The sequence below is a fragment of the Pseudorasbora parva genome, chromosome 2, assembly GCF_024679245.1.
Source record: "Pseudorasbora parva isolate DD20220531a chromosome 2, ASM2467924v1, whole genome shotgun sequence".
Lineage (NCBI taxonomy): Eukaryota > Metazoa > Chordata > Actinopteri > Cypriniformes > Gobionidae > Pseudorasbora > Pseudorasbora parva.
Window position 1 is genome coordinate 25,575,222 of NC_090173.1, and position 25,346 is coordinate 25,600,567.

Genomic DNA, 25,346 nt, shown 5'->3' on the forward strand with positions numbered 1-25,346 from the left:
CTACACCCTCTCCCACTATATCGCGAGAGACTGATTGGGACAGCAGGCAGAGAAATATTCATATACCTGCAACAAGAGCAGTTGCAAAGCCTTTATGAATAAATAGATACCATATGATTCATCAATAAGTTTACCATCATCAGGGGACAGTTAGACGGAGGAATGAATATTAGCGTTAACATTGGCAGACAAACTGCCTTCTTAGCAATACAGCCAGCTAGCTGACCAGCAGCTCAAACTTGATAATTTATTAGCACTGCTGGGTTAGCTAGTTAGCACCGGGCTAGTTCAATATTTGCACGAAAACTTTTTCGAATTTCAATCACGCAGCGAACAAATTGCGACATTTGTGCAAAAAGGTGAGTTATTTTGACATTTTTTTTCTATTGCCTAAGATCGTTAGCAAACTAGCCAGCGTTTTTATGAGCTAAAGTTAACTGGCTAGCCCGAGTTAGCTTGGTGTGTTGACATTATCAGCGTGAGAGCGGATGGCAATTAAACTTATGTCAGACAGCTATCTAGGCGAAACGTATTCTTAGCCCTTGTATGGTTTACCATGTCGCACAGTTTTATTGTAACTACAACTAACAGGCCTTTACACTTTATGTGTTTTTCTTTATAGCTAACTGCATCGGCTTCGAGTTATACACTGGCCTGAAGATGGTGAGTTATCATCGGGACTTATGAGCATCACTTCTAAATTGTATTACCTGGTTTCATATCAATGTCTTTTTTTTCCGATTAGTTTGCGTTAAAATTTAAAAAAGGGCTCAATTTCTCTGTTATTATGGTTCAATAATAACATCAAATGAATCAACGCTCAGCACGTTCTTCATATAATAGGTGGAGAATTGGGTCTCACAACCCAAAGCAAAACAACGCTTCCCTCAACATGCTTTGAGTCATGACACTTAAAACATAAAAACACAAAAAACCCTCATCATTTATATACTTTATGATGATTCCAAACCTGGACAAAGAGATGTTACACAGAAAGACTACTTCGTTCTCTATTCACTTTTGAAGAATGACAAGTTGTCATTCTGTCATCTCCTCATACACTTGTGTAACACCATTAAAGGGAGTAAATAATTTTTGGAAAAACCATCCCTTTAACTACAATATTCTTACAATTTCTGTTTGAATAGTTTGTTTTTGTTAAGACTGCATTGTTGTTGTTATTTATTATTATAATTTTTTGAAAAAATACAACAATAAATCTTTTTTTTCTGTATTTATTCATCATTTAGGTCACAAATCCCTACCGCAGGATCCTTGCAGAGCCTTAAAACCAGAGACCACTTGAGAACTAACATCAGCTCAGCCGGCCGCTTTTGACATGTTTTATTGTTACTCGTCATACATACATTTACATATTATTTTATGTAGAATGTGAGCTATTTTAGAGCACAAACATTGTTGTTACAGAGTTAAATCTTTTTTTTTTTTTTTTTAATGGGGAAAAACAATTACCAATCATTGTCAGGCCACATTTTACGGTCAGGTTTTCTGAATTCATGTAAATTGTAAAACAGTAGCCTGATGAACAGATCGCGCCATTCCCATACGCACATAGACCGCGACGATCCTGATGTCTTTGATGATCGTTTGGTCTTAAATTGGTCACTTATTATTAGTCAGTCATGAACGGCTCCCTTTTAACCCCACCAAGCCCACGGGCTGCAGCTAATTCATCTCCCCTTCCACCCTCCCCGTCTCCATCGCCTTCTCCTCCATCGCCATCACTGTTGCCCCTCTCCACGAGACCCCCTCCTTTGCCTCCTCCAGCTCCTGCCAGTCAGCCCTTGTCGTCATTGTCTGACACACCAACACCATCTCCGTCTCCCTGCCTTAGTTGGACCGAGTTCTGTGAGCTCCATGCCCGGGTAGCCGCAGGTGACTTTGCTCGCCATTTCCGGGCCTTCCTGCTGGAGAACCCGCATTACTCCCCTGATTCAGCAGCTGCTTTTTGTCGCCGCTTCACTGACAGATTTGTTCGTCATTTTGAGAGCGAGCTCGAGGGGACAGGCGTCGGTAGGGAAGGAACGGTGAACTGGGTCGCCCAATCAGACGTCACGTCGCTGGAGGAGGACGCAGCGTCTCCGTCCCTGCTGCCACAAGAGGCTGCCACCCCCTGCCTGCCCACTCACACACGGGATATGCCCAAACCGGTCTTGACCCAGGAGGACTGCGGCACAGAACGATTCCAGAATACAGGAGCGTTTCAGGATTTATATGCTCATACACAGATTCTCCCACCATCCTCTTCTTCGTCATGCTCTTCCTCTATGGGCGGGAATAATGGGCGGAGGGAGGAGAGGGGAACTGCAGTCAAACACAATCCATCTGGCTACAAAGACCTCGAGGAAGAGGAAGACAGTTGGGTGGGGCAAGTGGCTGGAGAGGAGGTTGAGACAGAAATAGTTGGAAGGGATGATGAGGGCGAGAGTGAGTCGAACTTGGAAAGAGCCGATCTCAGCCAAACTCTGACATGCCCCAACCCCTCTGGCACACCAGCAAATACTGGGTCAAAAGGTAATGGGACACCCATTGGGGGTCACTCCAAAAATAAACTAAAAAAGCGGTTCTCTCTGCGCAGCGTGGGCCGCAGCGTCAGAGGGAGCGTGCGAGGCATCTTGCACTGGCGCAGCTCCTCCAGTGACTCCCCTCAGAACTGCAACGTCGGTAACATCAACCCTCTTCCTTCCAGTTACAGTTACACTACAGGCCTGCAAGATGGCAAGAGGAACTCCGGCTCGCAGGGTATTCCCGCTTCTCTCCCTGTGTCTCTCTCCCTTCCCCTCTCCCTCCCTCACTCGTCATCCTCTTCGTTGCCCCCATCATCCTCCAGTAGCGCCACCTCCCTTTCACTTTCCGAGGCCCGTGACTGGCGGAGGAGCAACGGTGATGGGGAAAAGGAGAAATGGAGTCATCGGTTGGAGAAATTGCGACTGTCCCGCTCACCACCACCGACTCTGTCCGCCACAGCAACAGGTTCATCGGTCGTGTCCCCCTCGGCGCTTCCACCGAGCAGCGTCAGTGCCCCCAGGAAGATGGGTAGGCTGGTACGAGAGGGAGGTGTGACCGTATGCTCGTCTTCGGACGAGTTCGCCAGCACTCATGGTTTCCCAGGGTTCTCCTTTGGACTGCTGCACCACGGTACGGACAGCACAGCGTCAGGGCATCTTACGGCCACTGGGGGAGTTGCAGGCGGACGGGGTATGCGTTGGCACAAGTGCCGTCTAGTTCTGAAAGAACGAGATAAGGATGGAGGGGATGGAGGGCTGGAGTATTTCCTGGAGTTTTACATCCCGCCTAAAGTGAGTGACAGGATTCCTTTCTAAATACACATACTTTCTACTTGCACATATTTTATATATGTGCTATCATTCATAAGTTTGGGGTCAGTGTGATGTTTTAATGTTTTTGAAAGTCTCCTTTGCTCACCATTTATTTGATCAAAATAACAAATTTTTTTTTTTCAATAACAGTTTTTATAAACAGAATATATTTAAAAATGTAATTTATTCCTGTTATTCAGTTTGATGTGCTCCTGTTGAATAAATTGCTGACCGCAAACTTTTGAACAGTACTGTATTTATTTTTATTAGTATTTTATTATTATTACTGTCAATTGTATTATTATATATTAAAGTACTAGCTGAATAGTTTAATTAAGATATATGTAATTTATATATTTTGACATATTTGAATACTTACAGTCCTCCAAGCCCAGACTGACTGTCCCATGCGGCTCTATTGTTGATGTGAGGAGCACAACAGCTATAGAGGTGCCAGACAAAGAGAACACCTTCCTTCTACAGGTATGTCAGAACACCTTGTATTTAGTACACTGTAAAAAAATTCTAGTGCTTTCAACTAATTATTATTTAGTAACTAGTTCCACAGATTTTTTACGTTCACTCAATTTCGTTCTAGAAATTGTTACTTGAATTAATATTTTTTAATTGGCTCAAACTCGACTTCAACATGAAAATGTACGTTTGCTCAATTATTTTTAAAGTTAATTGAATTAATAATTTTTAGTTGGCTCAAACTTGACTTCAACTTTAAAATGTACGTTTACTCAACCTGTTTTTATAATTAATTCAACTAAATGTTTTAAATAGGGGTTTCATTTTTAAATGGTTTTAATTGTTACTAGAAATTGCAGGTGAACTAGTTACATGTTATAGCGAGGATAAAAACAAATTAAAGCACATTGTATCATCTGCATTTATAACAATTGGCATACAAACAATACATTTTCATAAGAATTAATTTCAAATTTCTTTAGATAATAAAAAAATGACCAAAGCCCTTGTCACTTTTCTTTAATGTCTTTAATGCACCTTTAGTTTTGAAAAAACACACACAGTCAAAGAAGATACAGTGGAGCATTCTTGCTACTTGTCAGTGTTTCAGCTGGAAAAGAGATAGTTCACCAAAAATGAAAATTCTGTCCTCATTTATTCGCCCTCACGTTGTTCAAATCCTGTATAATGTTCTTTGTTCTGCTGAACACAAAATAAGATATTTGGAAGAATGTTTGTAAGAAAGCACATTAGTAACCATTTACTACCATAGTATTTTCCCCCCTACTATGGTAGTGAATGGTTGGTCTATCTGCTTGGTTACAAACATTCTTACAAATATCTTTATTTTGTGCTCAGCAGAACAAAGAAACTCATACAGGTTTGGAACAACATGAGGGTAAATGACAGAATTTTCATTTTTGGGTGAACTATCCCTTTAAGAAGAATGGATGAGAAACTTTGCGACGACAAACCATCAATGGATATCTTGGTCACACCCTGTTGGAGAAAGAAAGAGAACAATTAATAAAAATAAATTTAAAAAATATAACGTTTTATTATTTATACATTTGATCAATATTAAGAATTGACTTGCATGTGTGACTAAACTAAAGTTGCAAACTAAAGTAATTTATGGCTAGCTTTCTTTCTCTTTCGCTGTTTAGAATTCGTCCCACTTGTGAGGACGGTTAAATGAGCGACATTTTCATAGTATTCGTGGTTATGTTGTTCCCATAACTTTACGGTACAATTTCACAAGTTGGAACACGAAAAATCACATTTAACACAACCAAGTAACCCTAAATAGCGTACATTATTTGGCCAACATTAAGTTTCACGTTTAACATGTACATTTCCTTGTATAAAAATCACCACAGCACCTTGGCCTATAGCTAATGAGAGAAAGTTTGTCTGACACAATAGCACACAACACGCTGAGATTAAATCTAATATCATTATATAGTATTATAGTTTAAAACAAAATTATGTATTATTACTTAAACATGGTTAAAGACCACATTAACGTAAAGTAAATAATTTATTCGATGACGAGTGAACTTGACGTAGACTTCACTTAGGCCTAAATAATCCCTATTTCCCTTGGATATATTTACTTCTAATTTACTTCTTACTTACCTTCTAACGTTAAATATCCACACAAGCCTAATATGTTCGACATATTTGTATGCAATATAATCAATATAATCTTCCGCGAAATCAAACAAGTACCTCAGATATCCTTCCGCGAAATCAAACGAGCAATACATTCTTCCGAGTAGTCAAACAAGCTCTTGTACATAGGCTATTCATTAAAATTAGGCAGATTAAATGCCACAATTAACTACATATGTTAATTAATTATATATGTATATTAAATATGTAAGTGTTGTAGGATCCATGTCATTATAGCCTGCAGCTACCATCATAAACAAAACATCGAAAATACATCTAATTTCACAAATATTGTTCTGATATAGGCTATTATCAAATGTTTCTAACAGCCCATTTCAACAGCACAAACAAAAATCTATTTACCATAGTAAAATATTGTGTGTAAAATATTGTGATGGCCATATAGCCTACTTTTATAAAATATTGACTGGAGTCGCGTTTTTTAGTCCAGTCAGCATTTGCCATTCTAAATGTTAACTGGATTTGAAAATATCAATTGATTTAATGTTTTTCAAATATATTTGAGCAGACTTAATATAATATGTCTTCTTAACTAAGCACAAGTAAGAAAATTAGTTCAACATATATTTTTTTGCTCTTCCAACATTTTATTAATTGGAGTTTTTAGAGTGTAGTTAGTAAAATCTTCAATAATTAAGCCTCAAGCCACCCTAGGTGTATATGCATTTCTTCTTTCAGCTAAACAATTAAAAAAATATCCTGGCTTTTCCAAGCTTTATAATGGGACTGAATTATACCTTAGATTTTGAAGGCTAAAAATGTGCGTCCATCCATCATAAAAGTAATCCATACGGCTCTTGAGGGTTAATAAAGGCCGCCTTAAGTGAAGCAATGCGTTTTTGTAAGGAAAAATATTGTAAAAACAAATGATAAAAATCACTGTAAAACCTTTTATATAAATGTAATCTAATAAAGGAATTTTAAAGATTATATTCATAACTGTGGTTGTAATTGGCATTGTTACATCCTCTGTTTTAGCACCCATCTCAGATTCTGATCATTGAAAACTGAACACATTGAATATCTTCATATTTGATCTTTTTTCCCCCTCTCAGTTGGAAGGTCAGGCGCAGTACGTGATCGAGACCAGAGATGCGGTTCAGATGAGAGCTTGGCTCAGTGACATCAGAAACGCAATTTGTTTGAGGTAAGTCTTTGTGTTTCAAATTATTCAAAAGAGAAAGCTTTGTGTATGAAAAGTATAATGAGATCACTCTCAGTAGTTTGCTTGCTTGTATGACACCATGTCACAGTCAACTCAGCAATGATCACAAATGTACTCGTTGACCCTTCTCATCAGTGAGCAAGAGGACGTTGAGGGAGTGTGTGGCAGTGCTCTTACCGACCTCAGCGTAACGCCAGAATTTAGTGACCGCCTGTCACAAGGTAAGTGTTTGGAGATGATGCCACCATGTGGTCAGCTGCATTCAGGACAGTATGTGTAATGGGACTGCTTGCATGATGTTTGCCAGTGTTAGAATGAGCCCACAAATCTCAAACTGGTGATTCTGTGGTTGAACAGAAGTATTAAAAACATCTGATCCGGAATTGAAATATTTATATTTAGCAGTAAAAATTAATAGGCTACAGATATTTAGCAGCAAATACAGATGGTGATGTATCTGGTATTTGATGTGTTTTCACTATAGTGTGCTATGGTGGAGTTGGTGGTTCTCCCCGTCTGGAGCCTCTCCCTCCTGAGTTACCACCCCGTGCCCCTCTTGATGAATCAGACAGTCGATTGCTTGGTGGTGGCGGAACCGGTCTTGGCACACCTTTTGCTGAAACTCCTGATGCCACAGGTGCTGTACTACACTAAACACACATTTTGGCAGAGATCATAATGACATTTACATTACACTAATCCTGTTAACATTTAAATGTTCCATTTAAAGACAAGTCAATGTTTCCATCCAAGTATTTAATTTGTGAAAAACTGAAATATTGAGAAAACTATTTGCAAATAAAGCAGAATTTCTGTCCCATGAGTTGTTTTCCTGTCCAGAAAACAAAATCAGGGTCCAGGGTTTAAAGTTTTATCCACTGGGAAAGCTACTGTTGCTGTTTTATTAAAGTTGGTGTGCAATTCACCCCAACTATTTGTTTAAATGCATCTTATTTCTCTTATTGTTAATGATTCATCCGTGCATATGTTTTCTTATCTTTCTTATATTTAAAGGTGCCCTAAAATGAAAAATTGAATTAACCTTGCCATAGTGAAATAATATGAGTTCAGTTCAAGGACAACACATACTTTGAGTCTCAAACACCATTACCTCCTCCTTCATATGTAAATATTGTGCATGAAAAACACCACCGAAAAATAGGTGAATCTTAACATAACACCAACTGTGATGCAATTGTTGGGATCATTAATATGTACGCCCCCAACATTTGCATATGTCAGCACATATTCATTGTGAGGCGGAACTGCGCAGCCGAATCAGCAGGTAAACAAGCGACACGCAAGGATAGCGACTGGCAGATCATGGACACAAATATCATGTTCCAGGCTGTGCAGGGGATGTGAGGACTTTTCATACCCTTCCCACAGATAAATGTCAACAGTAGGGCTGTGACGATTCACTCGTTTTCTTGACGCATCGATTACAAATCCTGATGATGCATATGCATCGATATTGAAACATGTATTTTGAATCGTGAATCCTTAATTTCGGCCGATATTCGATTTTAAATGCTAAGAATCGAATGAATCGCGATTCAATTAATGATTCAGTGCTTTAAAATAAACATTTGATTTTATATATATATATATATATATATATATATATATATATATATATATATATATATACTACATGCATGAATTAATAGAGACGTTGTGTTGTAACAGCTGCACCCTCTAAGCTGATCTCCTTCACAGACATGCATGCGCTCTTTGCCGCCTTCACTGGATTGCTTGCTCCGTCCGTATTATAGCCAATTTATATAAAATAAAATACTGAAGTTTTAGGGAAATGGGTCATACCTGAGCATTTGAAATGCAACACCGCTTATTCAAGGAAGCACATTTATTGCATGGACGGAGCAAACACTTTTGTAAATGTCTAAAATGCATACGCACAGTTCTGATGAATAATACATGAAATGTAACTTAATGTTGTTTAACTGAATATACAAAGCAAACTGCTAAAGTAACATTACCAACAATTCATTCTATTCCGTGAAGAAAAGTTAGTTTAGGATTAGCTGGAAACGTGCCTGATATTTCCTCTCCATGGAAGCACTGCATGTTTAATGCCTGGAACACTTTAATAAGGTTGTGTAGCCATTAACATCACGCACAATAGTCAGCATTAACAAACAATACTTTTAAAGCCTTTTTAAATATTGGCTCATGTACATTTCTACAAATGTCATATAGGTTAATAAAGTAAAGTGTGTTATAATAATAAAAAAATTAAGTAATAATATGACCTAAAATTAACAATGAAAAAAGGTTGTTGTTTTTTTGGTACCACTTTACAGAAAGGTTCATTAGTTAACAACCAATAATGGACTGCAACTTATGAAGCATTTATTTCTATTTGTTAATGTTAATTTCAACATTTACTAATACATTATTCAAATCTTGTTAACATTAGTTGCACTGTGAACTAACATGAATAGCTGTATTTTTATTAATTAACATTAACAAAGATTAACAAATACAGTAACAAATTGCTCATTACTTGCTCATACTGCTCATGGTTAGTTAATGTTAGTGAATACATTAAATAATGGTAACTAATGAAACATTGTAAAGTGTAACCGTTTTTTTTTTTTTTGGTAACATTTTACGTTTCATTAGTTAATGCAGTTAGCCGATCTCCGAACACCTCTGCTCAGCATTACATCTTTGTTAACATTAGTTAATAAAAATCCAGCTGTTTATCGTTTGTTCATGTTAGTTCATATGTGCTTTATCTAATGTTACCAAGATTTTAGTATCTTAAATGGTAAAATAACAAAGATAAATAAATGCTTTATAAGAGCAGTTCATTATTAGTTCATGTTAACTAATGAACCTATTGTAAAGTGTTACTGAGTTTGTTGCCCGCCCTCTGACTTCTGAAGGCTGCTGTTTAATTCATACCCTGCCTTAGACACATTAGGGAAAGCATTTTAATAATCCTATGAATGCATATAAGAAAATGCATAATCGAATGAATCCAATCGTATCGAATTTTAATGTGAATCGTCTCTAATCAAATCATTCTTAATTGGCAAAAATCCTTCTTGAATCGAATCGAAAACCTATGAATCGAATCGATTCGCTGCCTACCATAGATGCACAGCCCTAGTCAAAAGTCATGGTTGTTATTTATTATTATCGAATACCGCAACAATTTAATTCAAAATTATTTTAATTAATAAAAAGTTGTTCTAACAAAGTTGTTTATATAACGTTAGTCACAATGTAGGCTAATGTTACACAGTGACTGTGATGTAGCCTAATCTCAAATACAAATAGGCAAAAACATCATAGGAAACACCATACTTAAGTTCTCAAAAATATAAATATATAACTAATATTTTTACAAAATGAATAGGCTTGTCAAAGGACTATCGTTTTAACTTAAATATAGTGGAAAAGGTGACGTTTGCTAGAAGGATCGAGTGAACGATCTAAGCAAAGTATCTACGGTTGTATTTTATGATACAAAATAATATTACCCTTTGTCATTAGACACACTATTTAGTTTTGTATGGTACTTGGTGTTTCCTATTGTTACTGTACTAGCATCTTGCGTTATCTAGACAATGCTGTCTCTCTAAGAAACTTTCAATTTAATCAGAAATTGTTTAAACAGTCAATAAGTGGATAATCGCTACTTACTGCTTGCAGTAATATAGTTGCCACTTTCTTCAGTTTAAGAAGCTGAGCAAAGCTTGCTTGAAATGCACAAACGAACAATCTTGAATTAAATTGTTGTGCTATCAGATTATTTTTCATTTACATTTACACATTTGGCAGACGCTTTTATCCAAAGTGACTTACATTGCATTGCATTTTTTACATTATTGTCAGTTCATGCTTTCCCTGGGAATCGAACCCATGACCTTGGCGTTGGTACTCTACTGGTTGAGCTACAGGAAAGTTTATAAACATCAACCATGACTGTTTACATTTTTTATCTGTGGGAAGGGTAGACAAGTCTTCTGAAGTGTGTCCATGCGAGCAGCTTGTTTTGATGATTCGCTCCATTTCTGCCTGACAATGCACATGTTTGGACAGATGCAAATGTTGGGGGCATCCATATAAATTATCCCCAACGCTTGCGTCACGGTTGGGTTTATGTTGAGAACCACTTTTTTTCCCCTTGTGTTATGGATTTACGAGATTTACATAAGAAGTAGGAGGCAATGATGTTTGAGCCTCACAGTATGTGATGTCCATGTATCGAACTCTTATTATTTCACCATGGCAAGGTTAATTCAACTTTTCATTCTAGGGCACCTTTAACACATCAATAGTTATGTAGTGGCACAGAGTTAGACCCTTTTAACTCCACACAGAAACAGCAACGCGTGCGGCATGACTTCACTTTTGTTATTTAAATCAAGCCTACAGCATCCCTCTCAGAAACTGAAGCCTCCGCGCCTCAAATTAACTGTTCTGCATCAGTGAGAGTATGGGTAGGCTTTTGATATTGCTGTTGGACTTCCTGCTCCCTATTGCGCAACTCCGGTCCTGGACATGTTTTATATTTACTGTTGCACTAAAATGCAAAAGTGAAGAATTTATGTTATTTATTACTTGATTGTTCAAGCTACCTCACAGAAGTGCTCTGTTTGTTAACAGAGTTGTTGAATGTTAAAATAAGGGGAATTAAATAAAAAATAAGGAACATCCGGGATCGTTTTTTTCGCTCTTCTTTATTCTTTTTTTAATGTATTATAGAAGTATCGGATCGGGACTAAACAAACTTGATCGGGACATCCCTAACCAAAATGTTCTATTTTGGTTTCATCTGACCACATGACTTTCTCCCATGACTCCTCTGGATCATACAAATGGTCTATGGCAAACTTAAGACGGACCTGGACATGTACTGGTTTAAGCAGGGGAACCTTCCGTGCCATGAATGATTTCAAATTATGACGTCTTAGTGTATTACCAACAGTAACCTTGGAAAATGTGGTCCCAGCTCTTTTCAGGTCATTGACCATCCTCTTGTGTAGTTCTGGGCTGATTTCTCACCTTTCTTAGGATCATTGAGACCCAACGAGGTGAGATCTTGCATGGAGCCCCAGTCCGAGGGAGATTGACAATCATGTTTAGCTTCTTCCATTTTCTAATGATTGCTCTAACAGTTGACCTTTTTTCACCAAGCTGCTTGGCAATTTCCCCATAGCCCTTTCCAGCCTTGTGGAGGTGTACAATTTTGTCTCTAGTGTCTTTGGACAGCTCTTCGGTCTTGGCCATGTTAGTAGTTGGATTCTTACTGATTGTATCTTTATGCAGCTAACAACCTCAAACACGTGCATCTAATTTAGGATAATAAATGGAGTGGAGGTGGACATTTTTAAGGCAGACTAAGGCCCCGATCACACCGAACGTGTTTTTCAGGTTCGAAAACGCGAGGCACACTGCACTGCCTGTTTTGGTAAGCGTTTTTTTCATTCAGAAAAGACTAGTGTGCTGCGTTTTTTTTAAATGTTTCTAGGCAACCGCCAAATCATCTGTACTGTCAGTCAAATCCATGTAACGGTCAACACAACGGAACGCCCGCCTCTCCATTCATTCGATTGGACAAAAGAAAATAAATGTGATGGCGTCGGGCGCTTTTCCACTCAGAGTTGACTTTTTTTAACTTCATACACTCGGAGGGCTCCTTCAAAAACGCGAGGAGCAGCAAGCGGTTAAAACGCGAGGCGCCCAGGGCGCATAAGCAGCACGCATAACACTCTCTGCCAACCGAAATCCATTCAAAAAAGGCGCCTCTCACTGCAAAAACGCGTTCTGTGTGATCGGGGCCTAACAAGTCTTTAAAGGTCAGAATTCTAGCTGATAGACAGCTGTTCAAATACCTATTTGCAGCTGTATCATACAAATAAATAGTTTAAAAATCATATATTGTAATTTTCTGAATTTTTTTTTTAAAGATTATGTCTCACACAGTGGACATGCACCTACGATGACAATTTCAGACCCCTCCATGATTTCCAAGTGGGAGAACTTGCAAGATAGCAGGGTGTTCAAATGCTTATTTTCCTCACTGTATGAGTTAAAATGAGTCATTTGACAAGGCTTCTATTAATTTTGAAAAAATATATATTTATATTTTTGAGAACTGAAGTATGATGTTTTTGGATGCTTGTATTTTAGAGTACATCACAGTCACTGCGTAGCCTACTTTGTGACGTAATGTTACTTAGTAACGTTATATAAACATGCAATATTGACGATGAAAAAAGACGAGTCCAAAATGTAGTTTAAAAAATAAAAACTTGAACAAAAAGCACTGGTTTTGGTTTTGTCGTGCTTGCGGTTGCCAGATTTCTTTTTTTCATTACATGTTGCACTAAGAACACATTAATATGCAAATTAGATGCAATGTATCGATACATTGTATTGAATGGGAAAATCCAAGTATGGCCATTTTACCCACATATTGCATAAAGTAAGATGGTATATCAAAGCATTCGGTTATATCTTTCCTAATATAGTTCAGAATCATCTTTAAATAAAGTTTGTTTTAAAAATAATCCTGAAACTTAAAAATGTATTTGTAAATTAAAAATAAATCCTATTGTTTTTGCCTATAAATGCAATTTCATGTCATTCAATTTACAAAATTAACAACTGAGTCCTGGTGGACATATCATAACATATGAATAAAATATTTAAAAAAAAATAATTGTCCATTTGTTTCTTATGCTCTAAACAATGTAATGACATGAAAAAATACAAAATTCAAAAAACTTTTTTTTTTTTTTCTGGGTTCCATATATAACATTTAATTAAAAAATAGTTAAGATGTATGGTCACATTTGAACACCTATGAGTGAGTGTGACATTAATGTTAAAGGGGTACTTCAGCGCTAGGAAGATGAATCTGTATTTAAACTGGGTCATTAATGTAGTAGAAATGTGAAATTATTTTTGAATTTGGTGCCTTCTAGACTGAGAAAAGACAGAAAATGTAGTTTTGTCTCATGGGGATGAAAGACTACAATTCCTAGAATGCTTCGCTGCCCTGTGAGGCCATTCCCAAAGCCACCTACTGGATTACTGTGACTGAGTTAAAATTAAAAACTGAACGTGTCTGTTCAATATAATGAGTGAGTCACCGCGAGAATATCACAGCACTGAGCACTAACTGCAGGAGTGAGATAAATGAGCTGTGGTAATCGCGACTACACTCCCATACATATGCAGGTAATCGCATACATTCACAACGCGAGTTCAGTCTGGCGGGTTTCAGTTCATGCCTTTGCAAGCTTAACTTTTCATAGAAATTAATTTGAGAAGTTAAAAGACTTACATTGCTCACCATAGCTCAGTTTAAATGAGTGCCTGTAGCTGAGATGAGCTTTGAGTGTGTTATCTCCCATCCCCCATGCATGAGTTCAAAACATAAAAAAGGCTCCCTCTGCTGACTGTAGTCATTAGCCTTTGGCCAAAGGCTATCCGTTTCCGCTTGCCATATTTGAAGCTTTCAGGCGGCCTGCACGGCGCTGACATCTTGGGACCAAGTCTGCGCAGTAGTGATTTCGGGACCGGAGTTGCGCAGTAGAGCGCAGGAAGTACAGCTGCGATATCAAAAGCCTGCCCACACTCTCGCAGATGCAGAACAATTATTTTATGTTGGTTTGAAATAAACAGTTATGGAAATGTAGAAATTAAAGCTAAAGCTCCAATCTGCTCCCAAAAATCCCGAAAAAAGTCTGTTAGTGCCTCAGTGAGAACTTCACTCAGAGAAGCCGTCAGTCTCAGCTGTCAATCATGAGGTCACACACCCCTTTTTATTGCATCAAATAACTAACTAAAACTAAACTTATTTTAAAAACAAACACTTGAAATGAAATCGTGATGATAACTGCCTTTAATGACATTAACTTTGGGGAAAAAATATTTGAAGTGTAATTTTATTGTTTAGTTTGCCTCGCGTCCATTAGAAAACACAGAGGGGCGGCTATACTGGGACCGGTCAGAGGGTGGGCGATCGAGGTCGGAAAGGTTCAGTATCTGAGAGGGAGACTGCAGTCTTGGTTTCTACTGATACAAAGCCATATACTAATCGCTGAAGTAACCCTTTAAGATGTTTGCACCTCAATCACTCTCCATAATAAAACTATACTGTAAATGTGGTCGACATAGTAACTAATGCACACTATGCTGTATTGTTTACCTGTATAGTGAAGCTGTTGTCTATTCATATATATTGACAGCGCTAGCTTGTGTGGAACTATTGAGAGCTTCGTGAGATGTGACCGTGCGGGCCGCCAGGAGATGAACACGTCGCAACTCTGTTGTTCAACGGCTCTGGCTTTATTAAGTGCGCCAAAATACTATTTGTTGTTTGAATTTCGTATTATAACTTTACAAATTTGGTGTGAGATTGGAAGAATTTGGAGAATTTGGTGTGAGTTTAGCGTGTGCCTCGCGAAAAATGCGTTACAATTGGGAACTGTTTTCTCGCTCCATGTAGTTTCGTGTTGCAGCCCCAGGATAGCAGCAACAGAAGTATGAGACCTGAACTTGAGCAACAGCGCAAACTCTTTCGGAATATTTGGAAGGCCTAACAGCTCTGATCTCGTGATGAAAAGTAGAGACGATTATAGACGAAAAATGAAGAGATTTTATCTTCGTTTTTATTTTATGCAAAACATTTTAGTCTCGTCTTTTTTAGTCTTAGTATGTGTTTTTGTACATTGGTGCAGTCTCGTCATCATCTCGTCTTAGTCATGCAAAAAAAGGTCGTTGACAAAAATATTTCGTCTCGTCTGATGAAATTAACTATAACTGTAGCTAAACGCATTAATAGACATGGTACTTCCTTGAAATTTAATTTTCAAGCCATAAGGAAATGTCCCTTCACAATAGATAGTTCTTTACAATGAACTGAATGAGAGCTACATATGGCAGTTTATCTGTGCAATAAAATACTCTGCTCACCTGCTGAGTAATAAAAACACCATATCTGCGTCACTTTTACAACGTTTCTTGCAGTCTCCGAAAAGCCAAACCTATGTTGATTGTTGTTTTATTATTAGCACTGTCGCCTTCTCTTTTTGCCCTTAGACTCTTCACTTCTCTGTTCTGTTCTGTTCTGTTCTGTTCTGTTCTTTTTTTTTTTTTTTTTGAGGTTTGAGATTTAGCTGCTCTTAATCGCATTTTGATTTTCCTCTATCCAATTAACAAATGGTGGTAACAAATCTCCACCCTACATTTTTTTTAAATATAATCTTTAACTCAGATGTACATCACAGTACTAGCCCGATGTCATCATACTCAGATTCTAGTCAAAATATGAGTCTGATACTGCTTCATTGGGCTGTGATTATGGGGCGTTTCAGCCAAACCAGGAAAGACAATGACTGCACTCAATTGGATAGACCTACAACCAATTAGAGCAACGGAGTAACTGTAGTATGTTGACTTGAGTGACACATAGTTGTCAACAGAACTCAACTGCACACATGCTAGAAGAAGATTAGCGTAAACAATCTTTTGTAAATCTTTTACAGTGTTATAAAAATAATTTCAGGATACACAGAGTACTTACCAACATGGTCATCATTTTTGAGAGCGATAGTAAAGGTCAATGCATGTACAGACAAGTTCTTGGGATTAGAACAAATTCATCCCAATCGGTCTTTGCTGACGTGGATGATTACAGTTGATCAACTGTCCATCATCGTATTAAACCCGCTCAGACAATTTGATTAGTCCGAACAGCTCTGGTTTGAGCATAGTTACTCCACAATTGATCATGTCATGGTTTCATGGTAAAAAGAGATGCTTTGCGATGATATTGTTCCAGCATATTATTTAGTAACATGGATTATCTAATGTGTTTTTATAGTTGTTTTGGAAATGTTATGTTTAGTTTGTGTTTCCATTCATCTTTTATAATGCAGTATCCTGAAATTCTGGTAAATATATGTGGATAGAATTTTAGCTACTTATATTAACTCTTAACCGTACAGATCAAGATATAAGGTATTTAGGTTTTTTTTTCTCCTGGTTTTTCTCAGGGTCGTTCCTGTTCTCTGAAGGTTCTGTGTCAGAAACTGTGGAACATCCTCTGAGTGAGTGTCAGTGGTTCCACGGCACACTCTCCCGCCTTAAGGCTGCCCAGCTGGTGTTGGCAGGTGGCATGGCGAGCCATGGAGTGTTCCTTGTGCGGCAGAGTGAGACACGGCGTGGGGAGTATGTCCTCACCTTCAACTTCCAGGGTAAAGCGAAGGTAAATGGGTGTGGTAAAGCTTATTTAATCCTCAAAAGGTTTGAGTTTGGTAAGATTTCTGTGATGTGCAGAGCCCTTAAAGGGACATGATAAAGGAAAAAAATATGTCAATGCTTTTGCGTTCTCTTGTAAATGTTTTGCGTTTCCCAAAGAAAATTTGCTAGCACAAAGTTTCTCTGGGGAGCGCAAAAGTTTTGTGAACGAATGCAGAAGTTAATGAAATATTTTTTTCCCTCCTATCTCATATTTCCAGCAGTGCTGGAATGCTGCATGCTCACCAATGCTGCAATTTTTTGATTAAAAAAATTAAAATGTAATTTATTCCTGTGATGTTTTTAGCATCATTTCTGAAAAGTCTTCATTGACACATGATCCTTCACAAATAAGTCTAAAATGCTGATTTGATGCTCAAGAAACATTTTTGTATTATTATCATGCTGCTTAATTTTCTGTGGAAAGGGTGATATGTTTTTATGATGAATAGAAAGATTTCAATACTGTCACTTGTGATCAGTTTAATGCTTTCCTGCTGAATAAAAGTATACATTTCTTTAAAAATAAATACCTCTTCCTTCTGCTCTGGCTTTTTCCTCCCAGCACTTGCGTCTCTCCCTGAATGAGGATGGACAGTGTCGCGTGCAGCATCTCTGGTTCCAGTCCATTTTTGACATGCTGGAGCATTTTCGTGTGCACCCCATTCCCCTGGAATCTGGGGGCGCCTCTGATGTCACCCTCATCAGCTTTGTGGGGGCCACGAATGTCCGGCAACCAGGTATGGAAGGTTGGGTTCAGCTTTAAGGTGTGAAGGTTTACAACAGAGCATAGATAACAGGGAAATTCTGCATTTTTAGATGACGGGCAGGTAAGTGATCACAGGTGCCCCTTGCCTCTCCCCTAGAACAGCTGTTTGGATAAAAATTGATTATATGGACTATATATGCAAAATTGGTTAAAATGTTACAAATACTTATAACTTCATTTTTATTTTACTGAATGTTTGTGGAATGTTCCTGGTGTTAAAGTGAATTGGATCCTCACACAGTATTCACCTAGTACTGGTAAACTTGGCTCCTTTCAAAGAAATATATATTTAAAACAATAATAATACATTTTAGTACATCAGAGCTTAATGATATATTATACACCTGATTATACATGTTTTCTTTTTTTAATTTACCTGTTTTGAGTAAATGTTTAACATTTTTTAACTTGGGGTGCTGGTCATATAATTAGAAGATCATCAAAAAGTTGATTTATTTCACTAATTCCATTAAAAAAATGAAACGTGTATATTATATTCATTCATTACACACAGACTGATATATTTCAAATGTTTATTTCTTTTAATTTTGATGATTATAACTGACAACTAAGGAAAATCCCAAATTCAGTGTCTCAGAAAATTAGAATATTACTAAAGACCAATACAAAGAAATTATTTTTTTTAAATCTTGGCCAACTGAAAAGTATGAACATCAAAAGTATGAGCATGTACAGCACTCAATACTTAGTTAGGGCTCCTGGACTGTTATTGGTTGCTTTGGCACTGTGTGCAGGTGCCAAGTCCTGTTGGGAAATAAAATCTGCATCTTCATAAAGTTGGTCAGCAACAGGAAGCATAAAGTGCTCTAAAACTTCCTAGTATACGGCTGCTTTGACCTTGGACCTCAATAAACACAGTGGACCAACACCAGCAGATGACATGGGACCCCAAACCATCACTGACTGTGGGAACTTTACACTGGACTTCAAGCAATGTGGATTGTGTGCCTCTCCTGTCTTCCTCCAGACTCTGGGACCCTGATTTCCAAACGAAATGCAAAATTTACTTTCATCAGAGAACATAACTTTGGACCCCTCAGCAGCAGTCCAGTCCTTTTTGTCTTTAGCTCAGGCGAGATGCTTCTGACGCTGTCTGTTGTTTAAGAGTTCTTGACACAAGGAATGAGACAGCTGAAACCCATGTCTTGCATACGTCTTTGCGTAGGTGTTCTTGAAGCACTGACTCCAGCTGCAGTCCAGTCTTTGTGAATCTCCCCCACATTTTTGAATGGGTTTTGTTTTACAATCCTCTCCAGGGTGCGTTTATGCAGGGTGTACTTTTTTTTCAACTAAATATTTTCCTTCCCTTCACCTTGCTATTAATTTGCTTGGACACAGCTGTGAACAGCCAGTCTCTTTTGCAGTGACCTTTTTGTGCAAGGTGTCTGGTCGTCTTTTGGACAACTGTCAAGTCAGCAGACTTCCCCATGATGGTGTGTCCTAAAGAAATAGACCCTGTCCACTCAGAGACGCATTTAGCTGTATACGTATACATTTTGTACCGTATCAACGTTTCGTCCACACTGATCCGGCGTTTTGGAAGCATGAATCCTATATTTTCTGCAACCAGGTCTGAGAGTGGATAAATCTGAAAACAACGTTTTTGTGTGTAGAGCAAATCCGTATATTTTGTGAAACAGTGATGTCATCACAATACGTCTGGCATGGTGAAAGACTAAAGGGATACAACTACAGGAACTGGGCATGCGCACATCAATATCATGTCATTTAATTACCGTATTTGCATTATTGTAAGGGTAGGTTTAGCATTGGGGTAGGTGTAGGCGTTAATAAAACACATCTGTTAAGTAGCAGAGTGATATTTTGCCTCACCTCCTACCACTGTCTGCCTTCTAGCCACAACTCTTTTTCTCCGTTTTTATTGTATTTCTGTGGCAGAATTACAGCGCCACATACTGGCCTGGCATACATACTACATAGTTTTGAGTCGTTTTTATTGCTCTCGTGTGGATGCAGATATTTCTTGAAACAAGGGGGAAAAAAGATCTGATTGGGAAAGTTCTGGCTTCGTGTGGATGGGGTCTGAGAGACCATTTAAAGGCCTTTGGAGGTGTTTTGAGTTAATTAGCTGATTATAGTGTAGCACCAGGTGTCTTCAATATTGAACCTTTTTACAATATTCTAATTTTCTGAGACACTGAATTTGGGATTTTCCGTAGTTGTCGTTATATAAATTATTATAATTATCAAAATTAAAAGAAATAAACATTTGAAATATATTGTAATGAATTAATACAATATACAAGTTTCACTTTTTTTAATGGAATTAGTGAAATAAATCAACTTTTTGACTATATTCTAATTATATGACCAGCACCTTTAATTTGACTAAATGTATTGAGTTATTTAAAAAAACTGCTTGAAACTTCAGAACTGATTGAAACTCCAAGTTATTATACACCTTATTTTGCACTGTGGATGTATGCTATTTTCTGTGAATGTGAGACTTCCGATTCATTAGCCGCTATAGGTAAATAACTAGAAGAGCAAAAAAGTTCAACCACTGTGTTTACAATTATGACAGAACATAAAAATAATATGGTAAGAAAAAACTGTTTGCATTATCAAGCTTAATAACAAGCTGCTTTATACATCTAAAAATAACTGGAAGCTTATGAGACAGAAGGCTGACACATTCAATGTAGAAATGGCTGCAGCCACTCTTACGTGGAAAGTAAGGTGGATAGCAGAGACCAAGAACCTCTTTCTAGGGCGTTTATTTAAAAATGAAATCAAGTTGACATATTTTGCAAATATGAAGTCATTTTTATTTGTAGTATGGTCAAATTAAGTGAAATACCACTCATGAGTGTATCACAAGTCTGCACCTTCACAAATGTGACATTAGATCCATGAAGTGTTTTACTATTGAATTATCATAAAAAAAAATGTACACTACATTTTTTTGTGAGCGAGAATAACGTGACTGCATGTGACAGTTATCACAATATTTGAATCATTTGACCACCCTAATAAAGACATAAATGTTACGTTAAACAGCTGTTTTGGGGGAGATCCCTGTGTGCCCATAAAAGGAAAAAAATAACAAGAAAGATTTTTTAGAAGGTGTTAAGCTTCTGTCAGTTTGATTCTTGAAACCGGGGTAGATTTTAGCGACTCACACAGTCTTTGGCATCGAGCTTGTGTGTGTCATGTGAGTGGGATGAATCTGGAGTGTGTTTGTATGTGTGTGTATTCATAAACAACATGGCCACTGCATGAGTTTTTTGCACCTGTCACAGAGAAATGACTAAATGTGGGATCACCCTGTGTGTGAGATCACTTCCTGTCACGGCATGCTTTTGAAAGGACACTTTGTGCAAGCATCTGCTACGACTACTCACGCACACAGATCCATCACTCTGCTGCCAGAGTCTGCTGTGCATGGCTTTGCTTTCGTGTTTTGACAATGATGGTGTCCAAATGTGATTTCTGCGTGCTTGACCTGACATATGCCCATACCCCCCCAGCTCACCTTTTCTAATATTTCCTCATCATCATGATCTATCCTGGATCTCCTTTTCATCACTTTATAGCATCTAGATGCTTCATCTATCCTTCATATATACACTGCATCTTTTCTACAATTTTTCTACTGTCCTCCATTCTTCTTTTGGACATAAATCTATTTTCTTCCATCACCACTGCCTTCCTTCATTTAGATTTTGTCACACACTACTTCATACTGTTCTCTCCCTTTTCTCATCCTGCTTCAGCCTCTGGCCTTTTCCATAGTACATATCAGAGCTCTGATTGGCTGTTTTTGTTGTTGTTTGTCGTTGGGTCATCTTCGCAGGCCGGGAAAGGGCAGGCAGCCGCCCCACAGTCTGTGATGTCATCACCACGCGCCACCCCGACTCTCCATCAACCCCCATCTCTGACTGTGTGTAAGTGAGACCAGATTCAACAGAGAGAGAGAGATAGAGAAGGTCTGAAAAAGGAAATAAGTCATGCTGGTACATGGGCATTAGCAAAATAACAAAGGTCATTTACAAAAATATTAAAGGTACTGTACCAAAAACAGCTTGCTTAAGGGTAAGAAGGAAATTGTCATGTAAAAGTTATAAAGTTACAACCCATTTTACTTTTGGTAAATGACACTATCGTTCAAAAGCTTGGGTCAGTAAGATGTTTTTGAAAGAAGTCTCTTATGCTCACCAAGGCTAGCCAGACAAGCCAGACCCAAATTAAGATGTTTGGTCAAGGAACTCACCGTCAGGGCTCAATCCGAGAGGCGGGATAAATGGTTGTTTTTCAAACTCCCTCTGCATGCAATAGGATAGAGCTACCAGTGCTACAACCAACCAGAGCAACGTGAAGCGGAGCTCGTTGACAGATTAAACATTCGCTGTATCTGGTCGGCAAAACTCAAAACACATCTACCGCCGTTCGCCAGCCTCTATGTTTACTAGTAGCACACAAGCGCTCTGCCGTCATTATGTTAAGCTCCGCCCACCGACTCTATACACGATGTGATTGGCGTGACCAGAGTTTGTTTTTTACAGCTCAGATGGGTATTGAAAGTTGCTAGACGATACTCGCAGCAGAGTAGATTTGCTGCCGCTAGGGTGCGTCTAGATTTCTAGGCTACACCAAGGCTGCATTTGTTGATTGAAATTGTGAAATATTATTACATTTAAAAAGATTAGTCCTATGACACAAAGCTGAATGTTCAGCATTACTCCAGTCTTCAGAGTCACATGATCCTTCAGAAATCATTCTGATTTGATGAAACATTTCCTATTATTATCAATTATGAAAACCGTTGTGCTGCTACTCCGTTTTCCCAAATTATGCAAATATAAAAACATTCAGTTTTTTACATTTGCATAATAAGACAGGGAAACTGTATTAAGAGAGTAAATAGGGTCCATTTTGATTTGACGGGGACTGGGACAGCAGATAAAAGAGTAAATTGTGGAAAACATTTTTAGGAATACAGAATGATCTGAAAAGGTAGCTTGTTAGAATAAGACAGAAAAAGAGTAGTGACAGGTCATCCGTTCACTTCAGTGCACATCTGTCTGCTTAACTTCCTCATTCACAGCTGGGTTTCAGTTGCGCACATCCATCCCGAAATGTGTCGCAGGGTAACACTTTCATTGAACATTTGATCGTAATCTTTATTGAATGTCACACATTTATAGACCGTGAGCTCTGTCTCCATACAAACATGATTCAGGATTAGAAAACATGTAATGAATGAGCAGTGATTTCTCAATCGATAACTCTTTACTGCTGTTTAGTGGAGGCAGGGTGTTAACAGTCTGTGTGCAATGTGCTGACCAGTTCCATTACTAGCATTTCATAGTTTCTCGTCAAACTTTGTGTATCTTATTTTCATTACTTATCCTCTCTCTTATCCTCCTTTACTGGTTCTCCTCTCTATCGCTGTTCTCAGACTTGACCAGCAGACCCCGTAGTCCTCCTCAGCCACCGCCTCCCCCTCTGCCTCCCGGACGCCCTCCGCCCCCGACCCCACCGCAGGAACGAGGGAGTGAAACGGAGGCCGCCGGAGGAGGCGGAGCAAGCAGCGGGGCAGAAGAGTGTGAAGAGCGTGAGCGGGAGCCACCGCTCCTCCAGCTCGAAGGGGTGGAGGGCGAGGAGAGGGAAGGAGGGAGGGCAAGAGCCATTGACAACCAGTACTCCTTCTTCTAAATGGGGGAAAACCAGGAGGTGGGATAGAGGAGGAAGAGGAGAGCCCTTCACAACCAGTATTTTCAGTATTGTCCAGCGGAAGAACTGACCGAAGGGTCACACGACTGAGTTATTAACACTATTAAACATGTGCATTCACGTTGCAAGAGAGTGAGAGAGAGAGAGAGAGAGAGAGAGAGAGAGAGAGAGAGAGAGAGAGAGAGAGAGAGAGAGAGAGAGAGAGAGAGAGAGAGAGAGAGAGAGAGAGAGAGAGAGAGAGAGAGAGAGAGACACCCATACACATAAGCATACATGATACTGACGGTACATCTTTTAAACACTAAGTAACGGCTCTACACTAAATTGGAGGTGCATTGTGAAAATGTTGGTTGGCTTTTACTAATTGGTTCTCCAGTGTTTGTCAGTGCAAAAGTTCCTCCTCTGGTGCTGCTGCATAGGAAGGTACGACGGTGTCAGTGCCACTAGTGAGCTGGTGTTGTGTTTTTAGCAACTTATTTCTTCAAGAGTCCTTCTAGTCATTACATTCATTCGGATGTCTAGTATTCTTTGACCCTTCGCACTTATACAAAAGGAGTTTTTTTCCCCCTAAGGTGAGGGATATTTTTTACTTGTTCAGAGATTGTTACCCACCAGCACTCTTGTTATTATTATTACTGTTATTATTATTATTACTGGAACATTTTTAGTTGTTTTGTTTTGTTCTGCCACTGACAAACTACGAATGTCGCAAAGTACTTTTCTTCCTTCCTGTTCATTTCAATTGTACTGATTTTGGTAGTTCATTAGAAGGCATTGCATTGGGCTTAACAATGCCCAGTTTTGCCAAAAAACAACACAAAAAAAGCAAGCCCAGTCCTCTGAAGTCCATTAGTATTACTTCTTAAGGTTAATTAGCATATTAAACATCTCCATAGACTCCATTATTACCTCAGAGTCCTGATCTTTCACCCAGCTCCTCTGTTCTCCGTCTCTCTTGCTCTCTGTCTTTACAGCCTACCTTTACTTTTAGCTTTACGATCTTTATTTGTTTATGTGGTTTTTATTTCAAAGCTAGAGTCCAGAGGTGCAAGAGAGAATCTTTCATTTAAAGAAAAAATGTTATTGAGTACGAAAATAACAATAACCGAATGATGATGATAATGAATTTAATAACTGTCCAAATAATTTTTTTTTCAAAATGCCTTTTATTTTTGTTGTTTATTATATGAACATATTTGTTCTCCAAAATCTGTTTTCTGTTTCTAATTTGTTGTGCCTTTTATATCTCTTCTAATCTCACTCTGTCCTACTGCTGTCTCCTTCAAACTTTCCACAGATTTCAGGCAAACTTAAAAAAAAAAAGAAAAAAAAAAGATAGAGCCCCTTTCTTCTTGTGCCTTTTTTGTGTTGTTATTTGTCATTCCCTCTTGTTTTGTGCCAGTCATTCTTGATTTTGTCTCGATCTGTCTTTTTGCATTGTCTGCCATTCAGTTCAGTGCCTGCATCTGTCTTCTCCTGTTTTTGTTTAATTTCTCCTATCTTGTTTCAGCTATTTCAGTTGTTCTCTTCTTGATTCCACAAATCATTCAGTATGATTTGTTCTCTATCCATTTGCTCAACGTTTTTGCTCCTTCCCTTTACCCTTTATTTAAACCTTTATTGTGCCTTCTCTCTTTTCTCTTCTGTCTCTCTGTCTGTCTGTGCTGGGACTGTGTTAAGGTGGACACTGTTGTCCACTCTGTGTAATTAGAGTTTCAGGTACTACATTGAATTAAATGATGATGATGATGATGATGATGATGATGATGATGATGATGATGATGATATAATATAATTATACTGAAAGAATATGTCCGAGTTGTGTTTGTGTAATTATTATGGATGGATGGAGGTATGTACGGGCTATATAAATAGATATGTGAAATGTTATTTAATT

General features: G+C 38.2%; 1 protein-coding gene across 2 annotated transcripts; it reads left to right on the forward strand.

The window, feature by feature from the left end:
• On the forward strand, window positions 1-25,260 carry sh2b1 (SH2B adaptor protein 1). 2 transcript variants are annotated; one of them, XM_067413200.1, is made up of 11 exons: window positions 1-359; window positions 623-663; window positions 1,251-3,320; window positions 3,723-3,824; window positions 6,566-6,657; window positions 6,811-6,896; window positions 7,160-7,312; window positions 16,719-16,930; window positions 17,528-17,702; window positions 21,570-21,660; window positions 23,175-23,339. In XM_067413200.1, exons 3-11 carry the CDS (start codon window positions 1,644-1,646, stop codon window positions 23,194-23,196), a joined length of 2,610 nt encoding a protein of 869 aa, XP_067269301.1. In that variant the 5' UTR covers window positions 1-359; window positions 623-663; window positions 1,251-1,643; the 3' UTR covers window positions 23,197-23,339. The 2 variants fall into 2 exon arrangements, with proteins under 2 accessions (XP_067269301.1, XP_067269298.1); XM_067413197.1 differs by lacking the exon at window positions 21,570-21,660 and having other exon boundaries at window positions 23,175-25,260.
• Window positions 25,261-25,346: the final 86 nt, after the last annotated feature.

Bases quoted from the DNA above. Each gene is read 5' to 3' on its own strand.
- sh2b1 (XM_067413197.1), top strand. From the start codon at position 1,644: ATGAACGGCTCCCTTTTAACCCCACCAAGCCCACGGGCTGCAGCTAAT. The intron at 6,897-7,159 runs GTAAGTGTTTGG...TTTTCACTATAG, and splicing joins TAGTGACCGCCTGTCACAAG to TGTGCTATGGTGGAGTTGGT. The intron at 17,703-23,174 runs GTATGGAAGGTT...CGCTGTTCTCAG, and splicing joins CACGAATGTCCGGCAACCAG to ACTTGACCAGCAGACCCCGT.